The sequence below is a fragment of the Salmo salar genome, unplaced genomic scaffold (assembly GCF_965601325.2).
Source record: "Salmo salar unplaced genomic scaffold, fSalSal1 ptg000465l, whole genome shotgun sequence".
In the NCBI taxonomy this organism is placed as follows: Eukaryota; Metazoa; Chordata; class Actinopteri; order Salmoniformes; family Salmonidae; genus Salmo; species Salmo salar.
This window is the reverse complement of record NW_027675394.1, coordinates 364,645-390,098: the sequence shown is the minus strand read 5'-3', so window position 1 is coordinate 390,098 and position 25,454 is coordinate 364,645. Positions and strand designations below refer to the sequence as shown.

The window sequence follows — 25,454 nt, the reverse complement described above, 5'->3', positions numbered from 1 at the left end:
TTCATGAAAATACAAGTGTCATACATGATTCTTTAGTTTAGAATCTTGGTAATCGAACCGCATTGTCCGATTTACAATAGGCTTTACGGTGAAAGCATAGCATTTTATTATCTGAGGACAAAGCTAACCTACAAAGCATTACATGGGCTTCCTCCTACCTATCTTTCCGATTTGGTCCTGCCGTACATACCTACACGTACGCTACGGTCACAAGACGCAGGCATCCTAATTGTCCCTAGAATTTCTAAGCAAACAGCTGGAGGCAGGGCTTTCTCCTATAGAGCTCCATTTTTATGGAATGGTCTGCCTACCCATGTGAGAGACGCAGACTCAGTCTCAACCTTTAAGTCTTTACTGAAGACTTATCTCTTCAGTAGGTCCTATGATTAACCTCTATGGGCTAGGTGGGACGCTAGCGTGCCACCCGTGGTGCACTCCATCAACAGCAGGTGCATTTCAAGAGCGGCAAATTTGAATCCAAATAAATGTCAAAATTCAAATTTTTCAAACATACAACTATTTTACACCCTTTGAAAGATAAACATCTCCTTAATCTAACCACGTTTTACGATTTCAAAAAGGTTTTACGGCGAAAGCATAAATTTAGAGTATGTTAGGACAGTACATTTACAAGAGTTGTGTGTAATGTTTTGTCAAGTCAAAGACAGGGTCACCAAAACCATAAAACCAGCTAAAATGATGCACTAACCTTTTACAATCTCCATCAGATGACACTCCTAGGACATTATGTTAGACAATGCATGCATTTTTAGTTCTATCAAGTTCATATTTATATCCAAAAACAGCGTTTTACTATGGCATTGATGTTGAGGAAATCGTTTCCCTCCAATAACCGGCAGTCAAGTCAGCGTCACAAATTAAATAATTAAAATTAGAAAACATTGGTAAAATATTATATTGTCATTTAAAGAATTATAGATTTACATCTCTTGAACGCAATCAACTTGCCAGATTTAAAAATAACCTTACTGGGAAATCACACTTTGCAATAATCTGAGCACTGCGCCCAGAAAAATACGCGTTGCGATACAGACTAGACGTCATGTTGGGGAGATCTAAAATCGAAAATACTATGTAAATAATCCATTACCTTTGATTCTCTTCATCAGATGTCACTTCCAGGTATCACAGGTCCATAACGAATGTAGTTTTGTTCAAAAAAAATCATCATTTATGTCCAAAAATCTCCGTCTTGTTAGCACATGATCTAAGCCAGCCGGACTTCTCGTCATGAACGAGGGGAAAAAATATATTTACGTTCGTTCAAACATGTCAAACGTTGTATAGCATAAATCATTAGGGCCTTTTTTAACCAGAACATGAATAATATTCAAGGTGGACGAATGCATACTCTTTTATAACGTATTGGAACTAGGGTACCCAACATGAACTCGCGCGCCAGGTGTCTAATGGGACATCATCGTTCCATGGCTCTTGTTCGGTCAGATCTCCCTCCAGAAGACTCAAAACACTTTGTAAAGGCTGGTGACATCTAGTGGAAGCAATAGGAAGTGCCAAAATATTCCTCAGCCCCTGTGTTTTTCAATGGGATAGGTTTAAAGTCAATACAACACATCAGGTATCCACTTCCTGTCAGAAAATGTCTCAGGGTTTTGCCTGCCAAATGAGTTCTGTTATACTCACAGACACCATTCAAACAGTTTTAGAAACTTTAGAGTGTTTTCTATCCATATATAATAAGTATATGCATATTCTAGTTACTGGGTAGGATTAGTAACCAGATTAAATCGGGTACATTTTTTTTATCCAGACGTGCAAATGCTGCCCCCTAGCCCTAACAGGTTAAGTATAGTCTGGCCCAGGAGTGTGAAGGTGAACGGAAAGGCTGGAGCAACGAACCGCCCTTGCTGTCTCTGCCTTGCCGGTTCCCCTCTTTCCACTGGGATTCTCTGCCTCTAACCCTATTACAGGGGCTGAGTCACTGACTTACTGGTGTTCTTCCATGCCGTCCATGGGAGGGGTGCGTCACTTGAGTGGGTTGAGTCACTGACGTGGTCTTCCTGTCTGGGTTGGCGCCCCCCCCTTGGGTTGTGCCATGGCGGAGATCTTTGTGGGCTTTACTCGGCCTTGTCTTCGGACGGTAAGTTGGTGGTTGTAGACATCCCTCTAGTGGTGTGGGGGCTGTGCTTTGGCAAAGTGGGTGGGGTTATATCCTGCCTGTTTGGCCCTGTCTGGGGGTATCATCGGATGGGGCCACAGTGTCTTCTGATCCCTCCTGTCTCAGCCTCCAGTATTTATGCTGCAGTAGTTTATGTGTCGGGGGGCTAGGGTCAGTCTGTTACATCTGGAGTATTCTCTTGTCTTATCCGGTGTCCTGTGTGAATTTAAATATGCTCTCTCTAATTCTCTCTTTCTCTCTTTCTTTCTTTCTCTCGGAGGACCTGAGCCCTAGGACCATGCCTCAGGACTACCTGGCATGATGACTCCTTGCTGTCCCCAGTCCACCTGGCCATGCTGCTGCTCCAGTTTCAACTGTTCTGCCTGCGGCTACGGAACCCTGACCTGTTCACCGGACGTGCTTGTTGCACCCTCGACAACTACTATGATTATTATTATTTGACCATGCTGGTCATTTATGAACATTTTAACATCTTGACCATGTTCTGTTATAATATCCACCCGGCACAGCCAGAAGAGGACTGGCCACCCCTCATAGCCTGGTTCCTCTCTAGGTTTCTTCCTAGGTTTTTGGCCTTTCTAGGGAGTTTTTCCTAGCCACCGTGCTTCTTTCACATGCATTGCTTGCTGTTTGGGGTTTTAGGCTGGGTTTCTGTACAGCACTTTAAGATTTCAGCTGATGTACGAAGGGCTATATAAATACATTTGATTTGATTTGATAGCGCCCCGCATAGTTGCTGCATAGAAATATTTCTCAAACCAGCACAGCCGTCACAAAAATCAAAAATAGCGATAAAATAAATCACTTACCTTTGAAGATCTTCCTCTGTTTGCAATCCCAAGGGTCCCAGCTACACAATAAATGGTTGTTTTGTTTGATAAAGTCCCTCTTTATATCCCAAAAACTCAGTTTGGTTGGCGCGTTTTGTTCAGTAATCCACCCGTTCAACATGCAGACAAAATAATCCAAAAAGTTACCAATAAACTTCATCCAAACAAGTCAAACAACGTTTCTAATCAATCCTCAGGTACCCTAATATGTAAATAAACAATAAAACTGTAAATCAAGCAAAGTGTTTTCTATCAAATACAACCAATTATATGCATATCCTAGCTTCTGGGTCTGAGTAACAGGCAGTTTCCTTTGGGCATGCCAGACTCTCCGAACTTCCGAACACTGCCCCCTAGCCCGAAGAAGTTAACAAATTGGCCCATAACTTCAACAAACAATAACATAGACATACTGCAGGACCCATAACTTCACCTAACAACATAGACCTAGGACTATAAATAATTTCATACTTCAGGTGAAACATGGAAACTAAAATGTCTTTCATGACATTTCATAACCTGATCACCAGATAATTTTGTGAATAATCCCACTAGGCTATTCTGTAATGTGTTGTCATTCTAAATGTCATGAATAAAGGAAAATAGCTCTGTGTGTTGTACAGTAGCCTATCCATCAAGGAACAGTTCTCTACACATTATGAGCTAAGTATCTCTGTGTGCAAACAGACTAACGAGACGCTACTGTAAATCAGGCAGACAATAACACATTATAAACATCAATTTCTTAGGGATGTTGGATCCAACGTGGAGCACGGCATAACTGTCTTTACCAGAGTAATGAATGAAGAAGCACTTTGGTTGTTGTTGCATGTCGTGATGTTTGTCATGTGACTGTCATTCAGAAAATGATTTCCTGGATCAGCTGATGATAGTTGAACATGTGACTAACTAAACAGCTACAGTATTAAGAATTATGTGTAATTATTGAAGAACTGCGTTAATGACAGTATCCATTTGGGTGTTGTCAATAAAGTAAAGATGACTCTTGGTTAGAACCATTGGATTTAGCAAACTCTGAAATGATTTAGGATTTCTGTGCCCATGAAAACTGTTTTCCCAGCGTAATATAAGGAGACACTAAATGTTACGTAATTAGAGAGCATTTCAGAGATCTGAATACAAAAAAACTGTCCGACAGCAAGATCCAGTATTTAAGTTAAAGTTCATCATTTGACAAGCGTAACGTTATGACTATAACTACTGTTCCCTGAAGGAGGGAAACTAGGTACAACATACTATTAAATCCACACGTTATGACTATAACTACTGTTCCCTGAAGGAGGGAAACTAGGTACAACATACTATTAAATCCACGCCTCGCTGGAAGCCCCGCCTTCTACAGGTGATGAGCGCGAGGCTCAGATTTCTTCCTTAAATTTAATACCGCTCTTCACCGACCCAGGAAGGGGTGGGGCCAAACAGGTGTTGTACCTCGTTTCCCTCCTTCAGGGAACAGTAATTATAGTCAAAGTTACATTTGGGGATGTCTGATAGTATTTCTGATTGTCTTAACACACCACCACTAATGAGTTGGCGTGTTTAAATTTTTGGGCTTTATGTAGGTCATTTTAAACTTAGCAATGGAAATAAAAATGTATATTTATAATTTTCATTTAAATAGAATGTAGATTAACCACAGAGAATGATGTTGAGATAAAGACAATTATAATTATTAATACTATTATAAATTAAATGAAACTGTTCCAGTAAAATGTGAATATGAAAATCATAACTAGCACCAGATCAGTAGAAATGATCAGAAATTGGCACCAAATGGAAAAGGTTGCTGACTGCTGGTGTAGCCTAATACCAGAAACTATAGGAGCATAACGACTGCTGGTGTAGTCTATTACCAGAAACTATAGGAGCATAACGACTGTAGTCTATTACCAGAAACTATAGGAGCATAACGACTGCTGGTGTAGTCTATTACCAGAAACTATAGGAGCATAACGACTGCTGGTGTAGCCTAATACCAGAAACTATAGGAGCATAACGACTGCTGGTGTAGCCTAATACCAGAAACTATAGGAGCATAATGACTGCTGGTGTAGACTATTACCAGAAACTATAGGAGCATAATGACTGTAGTCTATTACCAGAAACTATAGGAGCATAACGACTGCTGGTGTAGCCTATTACCAGAAACTATAGGAGCATAACGACTGCTGGTGTAGTCTATTACCAGAAACTATAGGAGCATAACGACTGTAGTCTATTACCAGAAACTATAGGAGCATAACGACTGCTGGTGTAGTCTATTACCAGAAACTATAGGAGCATAACGACTGCTGGTGTAGCCTATTACCAGAAACTATAGGAGCATAACGACTGCTGGTGTAGTCTATTACCAGAAACTATAGGAGTATAACGACTGCTGGTGTAGCCTATTACCAGAAACTATAGGAGTATAACGACTGCTGGTGTAGCCTATTACCAGAAACTATAGGAGCATAACGACTGCTGGTGTAGCCTATTACCAGAAACTATAGGAGCATAACGACTGTAGTCTATTACCAGAAACTATAGGAGCATAACGACTGCTGGTGTAGTCTATTACCAGAAACTATAGGAGCATAACGACTGCTGGTGTAGCCTACTACCAGAAACTATAGGAGCACAACGACTGCTGGTGTAGTCTATTACCAGAAACTATAGGAGCATAACAACTGTAGTCTATTACCAGAAACTATAGGAGCATAACGACTGCTGGTGTAGTCTATTACCAGAAACTATAGGAGCATAACAACTGCTGGTGTAGCCTATTACCAGAAACTATAGGAGCACAACGACTGCTGGTGTAGTCTATTACCAGAAACTATAGGAGCATAACGACTGCTGGTGTAGCCTATTACCAGAAACTATAGGAGCATAACGACTGCTGGTGTAGTCTATTACCAGAAACTATAGGAGCATAACGACTGCTGGTGTAGCCTATTACCAGAAACTATAGGAGCATAACGACTGCTGGTGTAGTCTATTACCAGAAACTATAGGAGCATAACGACTGCTGGTGTAGCCTATTACCAGAAACTATAGGAGCATAACGACTGTAGTCTATTACCAGAAACTATAGGAGCATAACGACTGCTGGTGTAGTCTATTACCAGAAACTATAGGAGCATAATGACTGCTGGTGTAGACTATTACCAGAAACTATAGGAGCATAACGACTGCTGGTGTAGCCTATTACCAGAAACTATAGGAGCATAACGACTGCTGGTGTAGTCTATTACCAGAAACTATAGGAGGATAACGACTGCTGGTGTAGTCTATTACCAGAAACTATAGGAGCATAACGACTGCTGGTGTAGTCTATTACCAGAAACTATAGGAGCATAATGACTGCTGGTGTAGTCTATTACCAGAAACTATAGGAGCATAACGACTGCTGGTGTAGCCTATTACCAGAAACTATAGGAGCATAACGACTGCTGGTGTAGCCTATTACCAGAAACTATAGGAGCATAACGACTGTAGTCTATTACCAGAAACTATAGGAGCATAACGACTGCAGGTGTAGTCTATTACCAGAAACTATAGGAGCATAACGACTGCTGGTGTAGTCTATTACCAGAAACTATAGGAGCATAACGACTGCTGGTGTAGTCTATTACCAGAAACTATAGGAGCATAACGACTGTAGTCTATTACCAGAAACTATAGGAGCATAACGACTGCTGGTGTAGCCTATTACCAGAAACTATAGGAGCATAACGACTGCTGGTGTAGCCTATTACCAGAAACTATAGGAGCATAACGATTGTAGTCTATTACCAGAAACTATAGGAGCATAACGACTGCAGGTGTAGTCTATTACCAGAAACTATAGGAGCATAACGACTGCTGGTGTAGTCTATTACCAGAAACTATAGGAGCATAACGACTGTAGTCTATTACCAGAAACTATAGGAGCATAACGACTGCTGGTGTAGTCTATTACCAGAAACTATAGGAGCATAACAACTGCTGGTGTAGTCTATTACCAGAAACTATAGGAGCATAACGACTGCTGGTGTAGCCTATTAGCAGAAACTATAGGAGCATAACGACTGCTGGTGTAGTCTATTACCAGAAACTATAGGAGCATAACGACTGCTGGTGTAGTCTATTACCAGAAACTATAGGAGCATAACGACTGCTGGTGTAGCCTATTACCAGAAACTATAGGAGCATAACGACTGTAGTCTATTACCAGAAACTATAGGAGCATAACGACTGCTGGTGTAGCCTATTACCAGAAACTATAGGAGCATAACAACTGCTGGTGTAGTCTATTACCAGAAACTATAGGAGCATAACGACTCTTCTAAGGAAGAGGTTTTTCTGATGGTTAGGCTATCTATATTCAGAGGGGTGTCATCAATAGCCCATAATGACAAAGTGAAAACAGGTAAAAAACAGAAATACCTTATTTACTGAAGTATTCAGACCCTTTGCTATGAGACTCAAAATTGCTTTCAGGTGCATCTTGTTTCCATTAATCATCCTTGAGATGTATCTACAAGTTGTTTGGAGTCCACCTGTGGTAAATTCAATTGATTGGATATGATTTGGAAAGGCACACACCTGTCTATATAAGGTCCCACAGTTGACAGTGCATGTCAGAGCAAAAACCAAGCCATGAGGTCGAAGGAATTGTCTGTAGAGCTCCGAGACAGGATTGTGTCGAGGCACAGATCTGGGGATGGGTACCAAAAATAATTCTGCAGTATTGAAGGTCCCCAAGAACACAGTGGCCTCCATCATTCATAAATGGAATACTCTTCCTAGAGCTGGTCACCCGGCCAAACTGAGCGATTGGGGGAGAAGGGCCTCGGTCAGGGAGGTGACCACAAACCTGATGGTCACTCTGACAGAGCTCCAGAGTTCCTCTGTGGAGATGGGAGAACCTTCCAGAAGGACAACCATCTCTGCAGCAGTCCACCAATCAGACCTTTATGGTAGAGTGGCCAGACAGAAGCCACTCCTCAGTATAAAGCATATGACAGCCCTCTTGGAGTTTGACAAAAGGCACCTTAAGACTCTAAGACCATGAGAAACAAGATTCTCTGACTTGATGAAACCAAGATTGAACTCATTGGCCTGACTGCCAAGAGTCACATCTGGAGGAAACCTGGCACCATCCCTACGGTGAAGCATGGTGGTGGCAGCATCATGCTGTGGGGATGTTTTTCAGCAGCAGGGACTGGGAGACTAGTCCGGAAAGTATTATGTGAAATTATTTTGATGTGATATTTAAATATTGTGTGAAATTACTCTGAATTGATATGAAAGTACAGCAATTTATGCTTCTAGAAACGTATTGCAATTGAGAATCAATTCACATTTAGATGGATTATTTGACTATTTTACCTGAACAGAGCCAGTCTACCTCTGAAAATAACATACAGTCCTTGGACCTTGAGGAGTAACGGGGGCAGCAATCAGCAGTAGAAACAATAACAAAGCGTACACCCTGCCCGTTTCAGTAAAAAGCTGAGGGATGGGGCTGGAGAAATGTAACCATCCATGATATCAACATTCTAGTTTTAACCATGTTTTGAGGATATACAGTGTTTGTTTATATTTACTGACAAACATTGGAGTAAAAGAAGCTTATATTTTGGGTTCTGATGGGGTACGACAGTTGAACTAAGCTCATGAGGCATTTATAAGTGAATTCTTCAAGAAACAGATGGGTACATATCATTAATGTATAAGTCCCAAAATGGATGTAACAACTGCTGATTGCCCCTTTAAGAGAACATCTTGGGCTAATCTAATAGGAGATATTGAGGACTACAGTATTTCAGGCATTGTCATTGGATGCATTTGATCAATTGTTAACGTTTTGTTGATGGTCCACTCTTGATGTTCTACACGTTACAGTGTAGCTTCAGCCATTCCTACAGAACAACATTAAAGTGTAGAACCCCTTTACTGCATATTGGTTCAACGACTGCAGAGACGGTACTTACTGGTGTTAAACAGATCTCCAACCTCCTCTTCTTCCTCCAATGTGACAGTCATCTCCCCCTCCTCCCCTTTCACTCCAAAAACTGAATCCTCCTCTTTCTCTGCCGCCTCTTCTTTTACTGTAACATCCTCCTCCTCTTTCACTCTGAACCCGTCTTCCTCTTCTTTCACTGTAACGTCTTTCTCTTCCTCTTTCACGCTAACAGCTTCACCCTCTACTTGTTTTTGTATTGTAACAGCCTCCTCTTCCTCCTCCTCTTTCACTAGAGCTTCTTTCTCCGTCCAGCAGACCTCCGCTTCTTTAACAGGAGGAGAGTAGCTTAGTGAACTCATGGTCGGGGATGTTAGCTAGCTAGCATTAGCGACTAGCCTAGTTCTAAGCTAACTTAGCAAACCAGCTAGCTGACAAACAACGTAAATATATCATTAAATGGGCCAACAAGTACATACGACAGAAGTGTGTTTAATACACAGCGACTAATATACACCAAACCAGTGTAAAGAGCGTGAATGTTGTAGCTATGTTTGCTAGAAAGCTACCGAGGTGTCTGACTAGTTGTTGTTGTTGAAGGAGCGTCCCGTCCACTAGATTATACGTCACACTGGCAGCATCGCCTGAACCTAAAAGACGCACATCGCCATCTGCTGACTGGACTGGGCAACGCAGTTGAGGAACCAAACGTTTATTTTTCATTTATTTCATAAACGTTAAATATTATACTAAGTCGTTCAAAGAGAAGCATGTGTTGATTGTTTTAAATTCTCACTCATTAAAAACGAATCAAACTTTACACCCACTACATATTTGCATTGAACCATACTTCTGACATGGATCATTTTGACCCCAGAGGCATATCTTTTATCATAGCCAAAATGTAGTTTATTCAATTCTTAATGACTTTGTCAATCAACTTGTTCTTAATAAATCTAAATCATGGTTTAGTGTTTCTGTATCAATATGGACTTTTAACAAATTCAAATCCTTTGGAGTCATTTTGACCCCAGCCAAAAGCACCTTTGATAAATAGGACGTTTATTTCAAATCAAAATCACATTTTATTGGTCACATCACATGTTGAGCAGATGTTATTGCAGGTGTAGCAAAATGCTTGTGTTTCTAGCTCCGACAGTGCAGTAATATCTAACAAATAATATCTAACAATTTGACAACATATACCCAATACACAAATCTAAGTATTTGAATCTAGGTTTCTCTGTAGATATGACAAATCTGTTGTTCTGCCCCTGAACAAGGCAGTTCTGTTCATAGGCTGTCATTGAAAATAAGAATTTGTTCTTAACTGACTTGCCTAGTTAAATAAAGGTTAACATGTTTTGTTGTTGAAAACTCTACACAATCCCAAAGCAGGTTTTTAGACATTTTTACAAATGTACTTAAGTATTCAGACCCTTTGCTATGAGACTCAAAATTGAGTTCAGATGCATCCTGATTCCATTAATCATCCTTGAGATGTTTCTACAACTTGATTGGAGTCCACCTGTGGTAAATTAAATTGGTTGGACATGATTTAGAAAGGCACACACCTCTCTATATAAGGTTCACAGTGCATGTCAGAGCAAAAACCAAGCCATGAGGTCAAAGGAATTGTCCATAGAGCTCTGAGACATTATTGTGTCAAGGCACAGATCTGGGGAAAGGTACCAAAAAATGTCTGCAAGAACACAGTGGCCTCCATCATTCTGAAATGGAAGAAGTTTGGAACCACCAAGACTCTTCCTAGAGCTGGCCGCCCGGCCAAACTGAGCAATCGGGGGAGAAGGGCCTTGGTCAGGGAGGGGACCAAGAATCCGATGGTCACTCTGACAGAGCTCCAGAGTTACTCTGTGGAGATGGGAGAACCTTCCAGAAGGACCATCATCTCTGCAGCACTCCACCAATCAGGCCTTTATGGTAGAGAGGACAGACAGAAGCCACTCCTCAGTAAAAGGCACATGACAGCCCACTTGGAGTTTGCCAAAAGGCACCTAAAGGACTCTGAGACCATGAGAAACAAGATTCTCTGGTCTGATTAAACCAAGATTGAACTCTTTGGCCTGAATGCCATGTGTCACGTCTGGAGGAAAATTGGCACCATCCCTACGGTGAAGCATGGTGGTGGCAGCATCATGCTGTGGGGATGTGTTTCAGCAGCAGTGCAAATTGTCCACTGATATTGGTATAACTTCTCACCCCTTTTGGCTGTATGAAAGTTAATTTCCCCTCAGACACACATTTGTTCTTTGATATTATGAAGGTCATTTGTGTAGAATGTACTTTTCCCCACCTCTTTATTTTTTTTTCAAGAGAAAAACTGCTGATGCACATTTCTAAATGACACCTTGTCTATTCTTCTATTCTAACTCTCAACAGTAAGTTTAGACCCCGACTGATTTAAATATATATATATATATATTATTTATTACAAACAACACAAGGAAGGGGTAACATTAAAGTATTAGAACATGAAGGACAAACAATACAGCATCAAGACACTATCAAACATGTATCAGTCTGTCCACAACAGAGCCATCCTTATGTGTGAGGGTGCATGTGCATGATAGTGATATATACAGCAGAGCCATCCTTATGTGTGAGGGTGCGTGTGCATGATAGTGATATATACAACAGAGCCATCCTTATGTGTGAGGGTGCGTGTGCATGATAGTGATATATACAACAGAGCCATCCTTATGTGTGAGGGTGTGTGTGCATGATAGTGATATATACAACAGAGCCATCCTTATGTGTGAGGATGCGTGTGCATGATAGTGATATATACAACAGAGCCATCCTTATGTGTGAGGGTGCGTGTGCATGATAGTGATATATACAACAGAGCCATCCTTATGTGTGAGGGTGCGTGTGCATGATAGTGATATATACAACAGAGCCATCCTTATGTGTGAGGGTGCGTGTGCATGATAGTGATATATACAACAGAGCCATCCTTATGTGTGAGGGTGCGTGTGCATGATAGTGATATATACAACAGAGCCATCCTTATGTGTGAGGGTGCGTGGGCATGATAGTGATATATACAACAGAGCCATCCTTATGTGTGAGGGTGCGTGTGCATGATAGTGATATATACAACAGAGCCATCCTTATGTGTGAGGGTGCGTGTGCATGATAGTGATATATACAACAGAGCCATCCTTATGTGTGAGGGTGCGTGTGCGTCCCCACAGTTCCCCAATAGCTGTCCCTCAACCCTCCAAGATCCCCCCACAGTTCCCCAATAGCTGTCCCTCAACCCTCCAATATCTCCCCACAGTTCCCCAATAGCTGTCCCTCAACCCTCCAAGATCCCCCCACAGTTCCCCAATAGCTGTTCCTCAACCCTCCAAGATCCCCCCACAGTTCCCCAATAGCTGTCCCTCAACCCTCCAAGATCCCCCCCACAGTTCCCCAATAGCTGTCCCTCAACCCTCCAAGATCCCCCCACAGTTCCCCAATAGCTGTCCCTCAACCCTCCAAGATCCCCCCACAGTTCCCCAATAGCTGTTCCTCAACCCTCCATGATCCCCCCCACAGTTCCCCAATAGCTGTTCCTCAACCCTCCAAGATCCCCCCACAGTTCCCCAATAGCTGTTCCTCAACCCTCCAAGATCCCCTCCACAGTTCCCCAATAGCTGTCCCTCAACCATTCGAGACCCCTCCCACATTCCCCCCTAATAAAAAAAGACAGTTAATTCCATTCCCCTAAGTATTGAACTAAAGCCATTTCAGATCTTTTTTAAAAGATTGGGGAATTTTTTACAATTTTGAAATAATATGTCTTGTTTTACTCGTACCTCAGCCAGCATTGTGAATGGTTAGGAAATAATATGTCATGTTTTACTCGTACCTCAGCCAGCATTGTGAATGGTTAGGAAATAATATGTCATGTTTTACTAGTACCTCAGCCAGCATTGTGAATGGTTAGGAAATAATATGTCATGTTTTACTCGTACCTCAGCCAGCATTGTGAATGGTTAGGAAATAATATGTCATGTTTTACTCGTACCCCAGCCAGCATTGTGAATGGTTAGGAAATAATATGTCATGTTTTACTAGTACCTCAGCCAGCATTGTGAACGGTTAGGAAATAATATGTCATGTTTTACTCGTACCTCAGCCAGCATTGTGACTGGTGTCTGATGCAGTGACATACTAGACCATGGCAGTAAATCTAATACTTAGGTGTTTTTAGTCATGCATGAAAGGTCTGGGGTGGTTCTGTGGTTATAAGTTACTGACCTTGGAATACATTTCTGGCCATGCTGACAGGGTCTGAATTAAACCCAATGTCCACCTGGTACACTGACAGGGTCTGAATCAAACCCAATGTCCACCTGGTACACTGGCAGGGTCTGAATCAAACCCAATGTCCACCTGGTACACTGACAGGGTCTGAATCAACCCAATGTCCATCCGGTACACTGGCAGGGTCTGAATCAACCCAATGTCCACCTGGTACACTGACAGGGTCTGAATCAAACCCAATGTCCACCTGGTACACTGGCAGGGCCTGAATCAAACCCAATGTCCACCTGGTACACTGACAGGGTCTGAATCAACCCAATGTCCACCTGGTACACTGACAGGGTCTGAATCAAACCCAATGTCCACCTGGTACACTGACAGGGTCTGAATCAACCCAACGTCCACCTGGTACACTGGCAGGGTCTGAATCAACCCAATGTCCACCTGGTACACTGACAGGGCCTGAATCAACCCAATGTCCACCTGGTACACTGACAGGGCCTGAATCAACCCAATGTCCACCTGGTACACTGACAGGGTCTGAATCAAACCCAATGTTAAGGGGAGGGAAGATTGGTCTGATAAATTTTATTATTATTTTAATGGATGAAAAATGTGCTTTCTTTAAAAAACAAGGACATTTCTAAGTGACCCCAAACTTTTGAACGGTAGTATATATCTACATGATGTATTGTTACACCATGTAGGAGCAGTATAGACCTAGTCTGTTCATTATATACATCTACATGATGTATTGTTACACCATGTAGGAGCAGTATAGACCTAGTCTGTTCATTATATACATCTACATGATGTATTGTTACACCATGTAGGAGCAGTATAGACCTAGTCTGTTCATTATATACATCTACATGATGTATTGTTACACCATGTAGGAGCAGTATAGACCTAGTCCTATAGCTAGTCCTATATTATTTTAAACTAATACAATTGTTCAGAAAAAGAGATTTAATTTAACATGTAATTCTCAAAAGGTAGGGGTCTGAATTATTGCCACCCATGTTTTCAATACTCCAGCACCCTCCCCTTGGGAGGATAATGACACTGAAATGTTTTATGAGTCTGAAGACTGAGATGGCAATTGAAAATGTTGATTTTGTGCCCAATTAACCATTTCTTTGTGGATGTTGATGTGTCTTGCTGGAAGATCCTCTTATGGCCAAGTCTCAGCCTCCTAGCAGAGAGGTAACCAGGTTTTGGGCTAAAATATCCTGGTAGTGGGTAAAGTTTATTTATTTATTTTATACAGTAATTTTTGCTCATCTTTATCAAGGGTATCAATAACTAGGTGCTTATTTTGATATCTAGTTATTTCACTGAATCAGAAATACAGATGTGGAGTAGAGGTTAAGTTTGTTTTAAATTCTCATAAAAAAAATCTGAACTAATCAAACAACACTTGTTGCTCTTTATACGTGTTGATATAATATTCATATTTAATGGAGAGGAAAAAAACGTTTCCCTAAAATGCTTTATAATATTATAATTCAATGAAGAATAAAAATAGTTTTCCCTCCTCAACTGCGTTTCCTCCCTCCAGACAGCAGATGGCGATATGTGTCTTTCAGGCGATGTTTCTAGTGTGACGTGTAATCTAGTGGACGGAACGCTTCTTCAACAACTGCAGCCACCTCGGTAGCTCGCTAGCCGACAAAGTCGGAACATTCAAGTTCTTTAGGCAATTTCGTGGTTTATTTGCTACTATGATTTAAACATACTTATGTGGAAACAACTAGCTACCCCATTTAATTTAATATTTACGTTGTAAGTCAACTAGCTGGGTGGTTAAGTTAGCACTAGTCTAGTCGCTAATGCTAACTAGCTATTATCCCCGACCATGAGTTCACTAAGCTACTCTCCTCCTGTTAAAGAAGAGGTCTGCTGGACGGAGAAAGAAACTCTGGTGAAAGAGGAGGAAGAAGAGAAAGATGTTACAATACAAAAACAAGAAGTAGAGGGTGAGGCTGTTACCGTGAAAGAAGAAGAGAAAGACGTTTCAGTGAAAGAAGAAGAGAAAGACGCGTTCAGAGTGAAAGAGGAGGAGGATGTTACTGTGAAAGAAGATGAAGACGTTTTTGGAATGAAGGATGAAGAGGGGGAGATTACTGTCACATTAGAGGAGGACGAAGAAGAGAATACTGGAGAATTGATTATTACCAGTAAATACAGTGAGTACTATCTAATAAAACAGGGACATTGATCTGATTAACACCAGTAAATACAGTGACTACTATCTAATAAAACAGGGGCATTGATCTGATTAACACCAGTAAATACAGTGAGTACTATCTAATAAAACAGGAACATTGATCTGATTAACACCAGTAAATACAGTGAGTACTATCTTATAAAACAGGGATATTGATCTGATTAACACCAGTAAATACAGTGAGTACTATCTAATAAAACAGGGACATTGATCTGATTAACACCAGTAAATACAGTGAGTACTATCTAATAAAACAGGGACATTGATCTGATTAACACCAGTAAATACAGTGAGTACTATCTAATAAAACAGGGACATTGATCTGATTAACACCAGTAAATACAGTGAGTACTATCTAATAAAACAGGGACATTGATCTGATTAACACCAGTAAATACAGTGAGTACTATCTAATAAAACAGGGACATTGATCTGATTAACACCAGTAAATACAGTGAGTACTATCTAATAAAACAGGGACATTGATCTTTTATTTTATTTTTTATTTCACCTTTATTTAACCAGGTAGGCAAGTTCAGAACAAGTTCTCATTTACAATTGTGACCTGGCCAAGATAAAGCAAAGCAGTTCGACAACATACAACAACACAGAGTTACACGTGGAGTAAAACAAACATACAGTCAATAATACAGTAGAAAAATAAGTCTATATACAATGTGAGCAAATGAGGTGAGATAAGGCAGGTAAAAGCAAGATTTTTGTAGTTCGTTCCAGTCATTGGCAGCAGAGAACTGGAAGAAGAGGCGGCCGAAGGAGGAATTGGCTTTGGGGGTGACCAGGGAGATATACCTGCTGGAGTGCGTGCTACAGGTGGGTGCTGCTATGGTGACCAGCGAGCTGAGATAAGGGGGGACTTTACCTAGCAGGGTCTTGTAGATGACCTGGAGCCAGTGGGTTTGGCGACGAGTATGAAGCGAGGGCCAGCCAACGAGAGCGTACAGGTCGCAGTGATGGGTAGTATATGGGACTTTGGTGACAAAACGGATGGCACTGTGATAGACTGCATCCAATTTATTGAGTAGGGTATTGGAGGCTATTTTGTAAATGACATCGCCGAAGTCGAGGATCGGTAGGATGGCCAGTTTTATGAGGGTATGTTTGGCAGCATGAATGAAAGATGCTTTGTTGCGAAATAGGAAGCCAATTCTAGATTTAACTTTGGATTGGAGATGCTTATAGTGAGTCTGGAAGGAGAGTTTAGTCTAACCAGACACCTAGGTATTTGTAGTTGTCCACATATTCTTAGTCAGAACTGTCCAGAGTAGTGATGCTGGACGGACGGGCAGGTGCAGGCAGCGATCGGTTGAAGAGCATGCATTTAGTTTTACTTGTATTTAAGAGCAGTTGGAGGCCATGGAAGGAGAGTTGTATGGCATTGAAGCTCGTCTGGAGGGTTGTTAACACAATGTCCAAAGAAGGGCCAGAAGTATACAGAATGGTGTCGTCTGCGTAGAGGTGGATCAGAGATTCACCAGCAGCAAGAGCGACATCATTTATGTATACAGAGAAGAGAGTCGGCCCAAGAATTGAACCCTGTGGCACCCCCATAGAGACTGCCAGAGGTCTGGACAACAGGCCCTCCGATTTGACACACTGAACTCTATCAGAGAAGTAGTTGGTGAACCAGGCGAGGTAGTCATTTGAGAAACCAAGGCTGTTCAGTCTGCTGATAAGAATACAGTGATTGACAGAGTTGAAAGCCTTGTCCAGGTCGATGAATACGGCTGCACAGTATTGTTTCTTATCGATGGCGGTTAAGATATATCGTTTAGGACCTTGAGCGTGGCTGAGGTGCACTTGCTGTTTGAGGTGAAGAAACATTTGCTTTGAGATGCTCCACAACTCATTAGTGGTGGTGCATTAACTTCTATGGGCTACGTGGGACGCTAGCGTCCCACCCCCGGTACACACTATCAACAGCCAGTGAAATATCAAGGGCGCCAAATTTGAAAACAATTAAATATCATAATTCAAATTTCTCAAACATACAACTATCTTACACCCTTTGAAAGATAAACATCTCCTTAATCTAACCACGTTGTCCGATTTCAAAAAGGCTTTACGGCGAAAGCATAAAGTTAGATTATGTTAGGACAGTACATTGACAAAACATTACATACAGCTATTTTCAATGCAAAGACAGGCATCACCAAAAGCAGAAAACCAGCAAAAATTATGCACTAACCTTTGACAATCTTCATCAGATGACACTCCTAGGACATTATGTTAGACAACACATGCATTTTTTGTTCTATCAAGTTTATATTTATATCCAAAAACAGAATTTTACAATGGCGGTGATGTTCAGAAAATATTTTCCGTCCAATACCACCAGTGAATCAGCACAACAAATTAAAATATTACTATTCAAAAACATTGGTAAAATATAATATTGTCATTCAAAGAATTATAGATTAACATCTCGTGAATGCAACCGCATTGCCAGATTCAAAAATAACTTTACAAAAATAACTAGTGGTTTCCTCATTACCAGATATACTACATCCATAACTAGTGGTTTCCTCATTAGCAGATATACTACATCCATAACTAGTGGTTTCCTCATTACCAGATATACTACATCCATAACTAGTGGTTTCCTCATTACCAGATATACTACATCCATAACTAGTGGTTTCCTCATTACCAGATATACTACATCCATAACTAGTGGTTTCCTCATTACCAGATATACTACATCCATAACTAGTGGTTTCCTCATTACCAGATATACTACATCCATAACTAGTGGTTTCCTCATTACCAGATATACTACATCCATAACTAGTAGTTTCCTCATTACCAGATATACTACATCCATAATTTGTAAGTCGCTCTGGATAAGAGCTTCTGCTAAATGACTTAAATGTAATGTAAATGTAATAACTATCGGTTTCCTCATTAGCAGGGAGGAGTTTCTGCGCATTGCCCTCGTGCCGCAATTTTATTAAACACAGAAAGGGGCCTATATTGGAGACCAAAAGTCGTCTGGCACACTGCTTAGGATTTCAACAACATGAATAACTTATTTCTAGCCTACAATCTTAATGTTACTACTAATGTGAAAACAAGATAAAATATGACTATTCTTGCTCATTTTAAGACAAATATCAAATCATTTTAACATTCATTACAGATGTCAATTGTTGTATAACATCATGGCGCCGCTGTTGGCATCACCTTTTACAGTGGATTACCGCTGTTGTGGGCCTTTAACCATCTGTCTGTCTTTGTTGTTCACACAGGAGAGAGACGTGACTATCGTGGATCCTCTGGGGCGCCTCAACAACCTCGTGATGCTGAAGAGGCAGAGAAGAGTCTCTCCAGATCAGAACACCTCAAGAAACACCTGCAGAGACCCACAGGGAAGAAAACTCACTGCTGCTCTGACTGTGGGAAGAGATTCACCTCATCAGGCATTAAAATGCATCAGAGAACACACACAGGAGAGAAATCTTACAGCTGTGATCAATGTGGGAAGAGTTTTGGTCAATCTTGCCATCTGGTATCACACCAGAGAACACACACAGGAGAGAAACCTTATATCTGTGATCAATGTGGGAAGAGTTTTAGTCAATCTGAAACTCTGAGAGTGCACCAGAGAACACACACAGGAGAGAAATCTTATAGCTGTGATCAATGTGGGAAGAGTTTTAGTCAATCTGAAACTCTGAGAGTGCACCAGAGAATACACACAGGAGCGAAATGTTATAGCTGTGATCATTGTAGGAAGAGTTTTACTACATCTGGCTCTCTGACTGTACACCAGAGAACACACACAGGAGAGAAACCTTATATCTGTGGTCAATGTGGGAAGAGTTTTATTTCATCTGGCCAGCTGACTTTACACCAGAGAACACACACAGGAGAGAAACCTTATAGCTGTGATCAATGTGGGAAGAGTTTTGTTTCATCTGGCCAGCTGACTTTACACCAGAGAACACACACAGGAGAGAAATCTTATATCTGTGGTCAATGTGGGAAGAGTTTTGTTTCATCTAGCGGTCTGACAGTACACCAGAGAACACACACAGGAGAGAAATCTTATAGCTGTGACCAGAGATAATCTGATTAAAGATCTCTGATCAAACATCAGAAAATACATGGAATTGTTTCATGATATCAATGAAATGAAATCTCACAATGTAGAATGTTTAAACATTGTAGAAGGAGTATTTTAATGATGTCACAATGTAGAACCCTAAACGTTTGTCCCCTGTTCTATTGATTTCAACATGATGTGGATATTAGCCTCAGGGGGAAAATCCAGGCTCTGAAATGGAAGAGTTACTATTTATGAGATTTAACAAAAAGTGACTAACACAAAAAGAGCTCTGTTACACTTACCACGTTGGTGACCCACTTCAATCAAAATGCAACACTTCAAAATGTAGTTAGCTGTTTTCTACAAGTTGTCCTCTAACCAGTGATGTACACATTATTCCCAGATTCCGTGTGGTTTTTGAGCTGTTAGTTTTAACAGGACGTGCAACCTCATCTCCCTCCTCTCGCACAATTGATTTTAGCGATGAGTGATGACAAATAAGTTCCTTTGTTTAGGGACCCTACATTTAAATGCATCACTCCAAAATGTAGCTGACTGTCTTCTGCAGGTTGTCCTCTAACCAGTGAGGTAAAATATATCTCCATTTCCATGTGTTTTTTAGTTGTGTTAGTTTCAACAGCACGAACAACCTGATTTCCCCCCTAATCGATATCAGTGATTTATAGCTACTTGTCAAAACAACAGCGTTTTTGGTGCTTGTGCATTTTATAAGGTGCTTGTTTTAAAAAATACAAGTAATATGATTATTGTGGCAGATGCTTGTGTATATAGCACATTTTATGTTTTCAATTTATCACAAACTGTTTCCGCATATTGGTTAATGATTTGGACACGTTTAAACTGTGTTTGGACATTGGGGATATCCCACCTAGCAACATGTCATTGAAAATAAGACAATCAAATATTTCATATTTACATGTAACATTTAGTACTGATAATTATTTATGCAACCAACTGACAATTTTTGGGTTTTTGGTACAATTATATTGACATTGTTGCCCTGCTTTTAGAATATCAGGGTTCATTCTCAGATGTGCCAACCCAAATGTACTGGAGCATGACATTGGGGACTGGACCCCGATCCAACAACATGCCTATCTAGTGAACCCTGAAAAGAGAGAGAAGCTCTGCAGTGAGGTGGAAAGTTACTATGGATATTGCAGGAGTTTCCTCTTGAAATCAGACATGTCTGTGATAAGGACAACTTGGTTTCTGATTGTCTCAAGGGTGGGCAGTCAAAAAGATTTGTGTTTTCCTCTTTTGGACGACTTGGTTCCTGATTGGGGTGATGAGAGTTCTAGAAGCTAGTGAGTTTTTCAAAAAATAAGGTTGTAGAAAAATATATATTTAGAAATATGTTTATAGGGGGGGGGGTCATAAACCTCTATATTTAACACAGTCTATTCAGGTCCTTCAGTAGATTCAGAGAGGGGAAGAGAGAAAGGTATTTATGGGGGGGGGGTCATAAACCTTACCCACAGGCCAACGTCATGACAGTGTTGTGTGTGGGTATTATCAAACCCTAAAGTAAAAACAAACAAAATATGTCCAGGCCTTTTCCATTTGGGTAGTTTACAGCCTCAATCTCACTCACCCAAGATTATAGTCCCAGGAAACATTCCCAAGAGAGACAATGAAATCCCCATTTTCCCAAAGACAAACACAAAACACTTCGTTAGCATTCATTATACAACTGATTCAGAAACCCAAAAGTTAACTACAAACAAAACCTAATGATAATTCCACTGTACTCCCTCAAATCATTAATCATTAGTTTTAATCTGCATCAATTGTATATGCATGCTTAATTGACCCTTAGACACAATTATCCTGGTATCATTACTAGACCAATGTCCAACAAATATGTGATAGCTTTTTCCACCTTTGGATTGTTCAGCAATATTTAATCCCAGGCATTTAATAAAATGTAGTTTGAGACGTGTTCTCTCATGTCGCCTTTAATACTTCAGTTGACTTTCATCCGTCCTGGAGGAAAGAATCCTACTCAAACACATCAGATAATACAATGTTTAAGTGAAAACAACACCAAAAATAAACAGTAAACAATAAACAAACCCATAACCTCTTTCCAGCAATCAAATCATTTCAACCTGTAGCATAAATTTAGTACAACAATCCTTGTTTAACAAATCTAAAACCTTTCAAAAAATGTGTGCTGTCTCATCAGCGTAAGAATCAAAACAAACTTTTTTCCATTCATAATATACAATGTTTTAATTCCCCAAAGGTCAATACTGTTCAGCTCATACATGAATGATCTTCCTTCTGTCTGTACAGGGTCTGAAGTTCCAATGTATGCAGATGATACAGTGATAAATGCATGCAATTAACAAACAACCTACACAAAAACTCACTACTGTAACGGTTCAGATGACAAAGTTGCTAAGAGACTCATGTTTGCATCTCAATAAAATTAAAAAACACCAAACACAGTCTGCATGTTCCTTACAAGGAAAACAACTGATGCCCCTGAGACAGATGTCTATTGTATCAGGGGAAAAGTTCCAGGTGATATCTGATTTTAAGTTCCACGGCATCATACTTGATTCCAACCTCTCTTTTAAAAGCAAATGAAAAAAATGTCTTCAAATAACCATATGCAACCTAGCTAATTTCCAAAACATATGAAATTGTTTTACTACAGAAGTAACTAAACTATGCTTCAAGGTCTCAGAGCGAGTAACGCTATTAGCGCGCACCACCGCTAACTAACTAGCCATTTCACATCGGTTACACTCACCCCCTCACAAAGCTCGTCCTCGCGCTATCTTACGTCTTACAGGAACGCGCATACCGGCCAAGCACACGCACAACTGTGATGAATTTGCCCTGTCCCTGTAAATATAAAATTAACTCAACCTGTAATTCACTGTACTGTCCTGACATTGTTCCACGTAATGGAAACAGAGTATAATGTTTAAATACATAAACTTCCTTTTGTAATTCACTGGTGTTACCTAAACATTCAAACCAAGAATCAATAACCAGCTTCACATCACAAAATGCTTCCTTCCAGCCAAACATAGCCCAAGCATAGCTCAGCGCACATAACCAATTCTCTTCTCATCTTTTGTTTTACCCGTAAGCAAAAATATAACCCACTACTCAACCAACGTTCTGCCTTACCTCTATAGTAAAATTAAAACCAATGTTCCAACTGTATCTCTTTCGGCTTCACATTTTTGAAATGTCTATGACTTTATATGTACCATGTAAATCGCCAAATTTATATAATACTTAATACAATTTATTACTACTCCCTATCCGCTCATTATAATTCATTAGATTTCGGTAACCTTCTCTTCATTTTAAACTAAACAAGCCATCAAAACGTTCGGTTTATATCTTAAACAACCACCATCAACCTTATGGTTCCATTCAAAACATAACAATAAAATTGTAGTCCCATAGTGCATGGGCTGGGATCCGAACCCAGGCCTCCCGCGTGGCAGGCGAAAATTCTACCACTGAACCACCAATGCTATTGCTTGGAGGTGCAATTTCGGTGGTTATGTCCAACTCCGTCACAATGTTTACAGGGTGTATAACAGTTTCTTGCGAGATGTCCCGTCCTATCGCAGTTAAAACACCGCTTCACTCCGTCTTTGTCAGCGTATCTCCCTGTTTTTCCCCTTCTGTCTACGGAGTCTCTGCTCCTCCCCGCTATTTCTCCTAGGTTTGTTATCAGGTACTCTGTTACCCCGACAGTTACTGTTAGTTGCTCTATCTCAACCGATTCACTCTTTTTGCAGTTTCGACCTATTTTATTGCAGTGTTTACACAGAACCTCACATTCTCTAGCAAAATGACCCGGTTTGTGACAGTTAAAGCATCCATCTCCCCCTTTCTTTTGTCTATTCCCATCCGGACTTTGGTTATGGTAAACGGGTCTACTGGGGGCTCTGGGTGGTGCAGCACCACTTACACGCTCTCGACCCCACGTTCTTATCATTATATCTCCCTTTGTTTCTATCCACTTTTTTAATAAAGTGGCTACATCCTGTCCTCCTCCCTGTGTCTCTTCCTCTTTACCTCCCTCGGCTCCCTGAGGACTAGCATATGGGGGAGGGGGTAAAGTTACGGGCGGCACTTGATATAGTTGCCTCCGTCCCACTACCACCACCTCGCTATCTGGTTTCTCCCGCCACCCCTGGTCAGCCATGGAGGGGTATAATATGGTTTTAGATGTTGTCTCTGTGTGAGCCGTGGGAGTCCTCTCTGTCTTTTCCTGTTCCTCCTCGTTACTTTGTTTTTCTTTCCCCATTTACTTAAGCTTCTCTATCATTATCAGTCCTATTCTCTCCTTCTGTCTGGCTTTCTCCATTGCTTCCATAAATGTACCTTCTCCGGGTTCTCCCGCTTTCTTCCATTTCCCCTCTGCTTTCTGAATTTTCCGCTTCAATGCTCCCAGTATTCCACCTGGCTCACCTTCTGTGGGAACTCCATCAGGAGACAATACCCAACCATCCTCTATCCAATCCATATAGAGTTTCTCTCCTCGTCTCTTCTATTCTTTCCCTCCGTTGATTTCCAGCGTGGATTTTAGAGCCTGTAATACTCTCTCCACTTCTTCACTGATAGTCATATTTTAGTTTTACTGTATGATTTTAGTTTTTATTTCTGACCAATTCGATAATTAGTCCCTTATTTAAAGCACGTTAACTATTTATTTAAATCCACTTATTTCAACCTATTTAGTTAAACTCGGTTCTTATTTTAACCTAATTATATGGAACCGGAGTTATTCAATACAATTCAAATATCACTCCATAACATTTCAAACCAATTATTTAAACCCGGGTTTTACAGTGTCAAGCTTCAAACATCAACTAATTTGATAACTCTCCAGTCGAGTCAACAATATCTCTCATTTAAACCATATATTCTTCAGACCCAACCACTCCCGCAGTATGGGCCTTGCCAATAGCCACAATTATCGTCCTATCTAAAATATTCCTCCCGTCTTTTATTGCTTTTTCGTTAATAATTTCAAACAGTAAACTATTCCCTATTATTCCACGCCTAAATGTATCATATTATTTTATTTCCAATCCTTTTATTATACCATTATTCTCTTATCTTTAAATCCTCAATTCAGTATTCCTCTTTTATTTCGCCTTATAACCTCACCTCCTTTCCCAAGAATTACTCTACCGAACCCAACCGCACCTTTATATGAACGAATCTTGCCGGTCATCCAGTATTCAAATCTAAAATTTCACGATCATTGTCGGGGTAATTCCTCGAACCTAACCGCACTTTTATATGTACGAATCATTACCGATACCAATTACAAACCCAATTATTCTCTATCTAAAATTTCCCGATCGAACCTAACCGCATTTCTATATGTACGAATCATTGCCGATACCAATTACAAACCCAATTATTCCCTATATCATCGAACCTAATCGTATCCTTCCTTACGAATCTCGCCGATAGATTTCAGTATTCTCCCTGAACCTAACCGCACCTTTTATATTTTACGGATCTCGCCAGGTGCAAAATACTCAAAGGTACCATTAATAACAACACATCTACCACAGGTTTGCATTTCACAATGGTGACTATCAAATTTCTTATCTACTCATAATAATTCATAATTTTGTTCACTTACATCGAACAGGTGCTTCACAAAATTAATTTGGTTAAAGCCAATATGCAGATCTTTAGTTATTATAACAATAGGTGTCTGCTTACCTGTTTTTAGTAGCCCGGACAATTTGTAAAGTACACCGTTTCCCCGAAAGCGAAGTCCAATTGGCTGATTAAATGCTCAGCGTAAACGTCCTATATACCAGACCGTCCGGGTTCACCATGTTAATGTTGCGACAGTTCGTTTCTGGTAACAGAACAAAATAGTCAGCACATAGTAACTTCTGATTTAGCTGTACTTTAAT

General features: G+C 40.5%; 1 protein-coding gene across 1 annotated transcript in view; it reads left to right on the top strand.

The window, feature by feature from the left end:
• LOC145876148 (uncharacterized) overlaps window positions 1–19,757 on the top strand; it is a 36,883-nt gene extending 17,126 nt beyond the window's left edge. The window contains exon 4 of the mRNA XM_082971937.1: window positions 18,884–19,757. Within this exon, the coding sequence (XP_082828063.1) occupies window positions 18,884–19,533 (650 nt within the window). The 3' untranslated portion in view covers window positions 19,534–19,757. The remainder of the gene's footprint in view (window positions 1–18,883) is intronic.
• The last annotated feature ends 5,697 nt before the right edge of the window (window positions 19,758–25,454 follow it).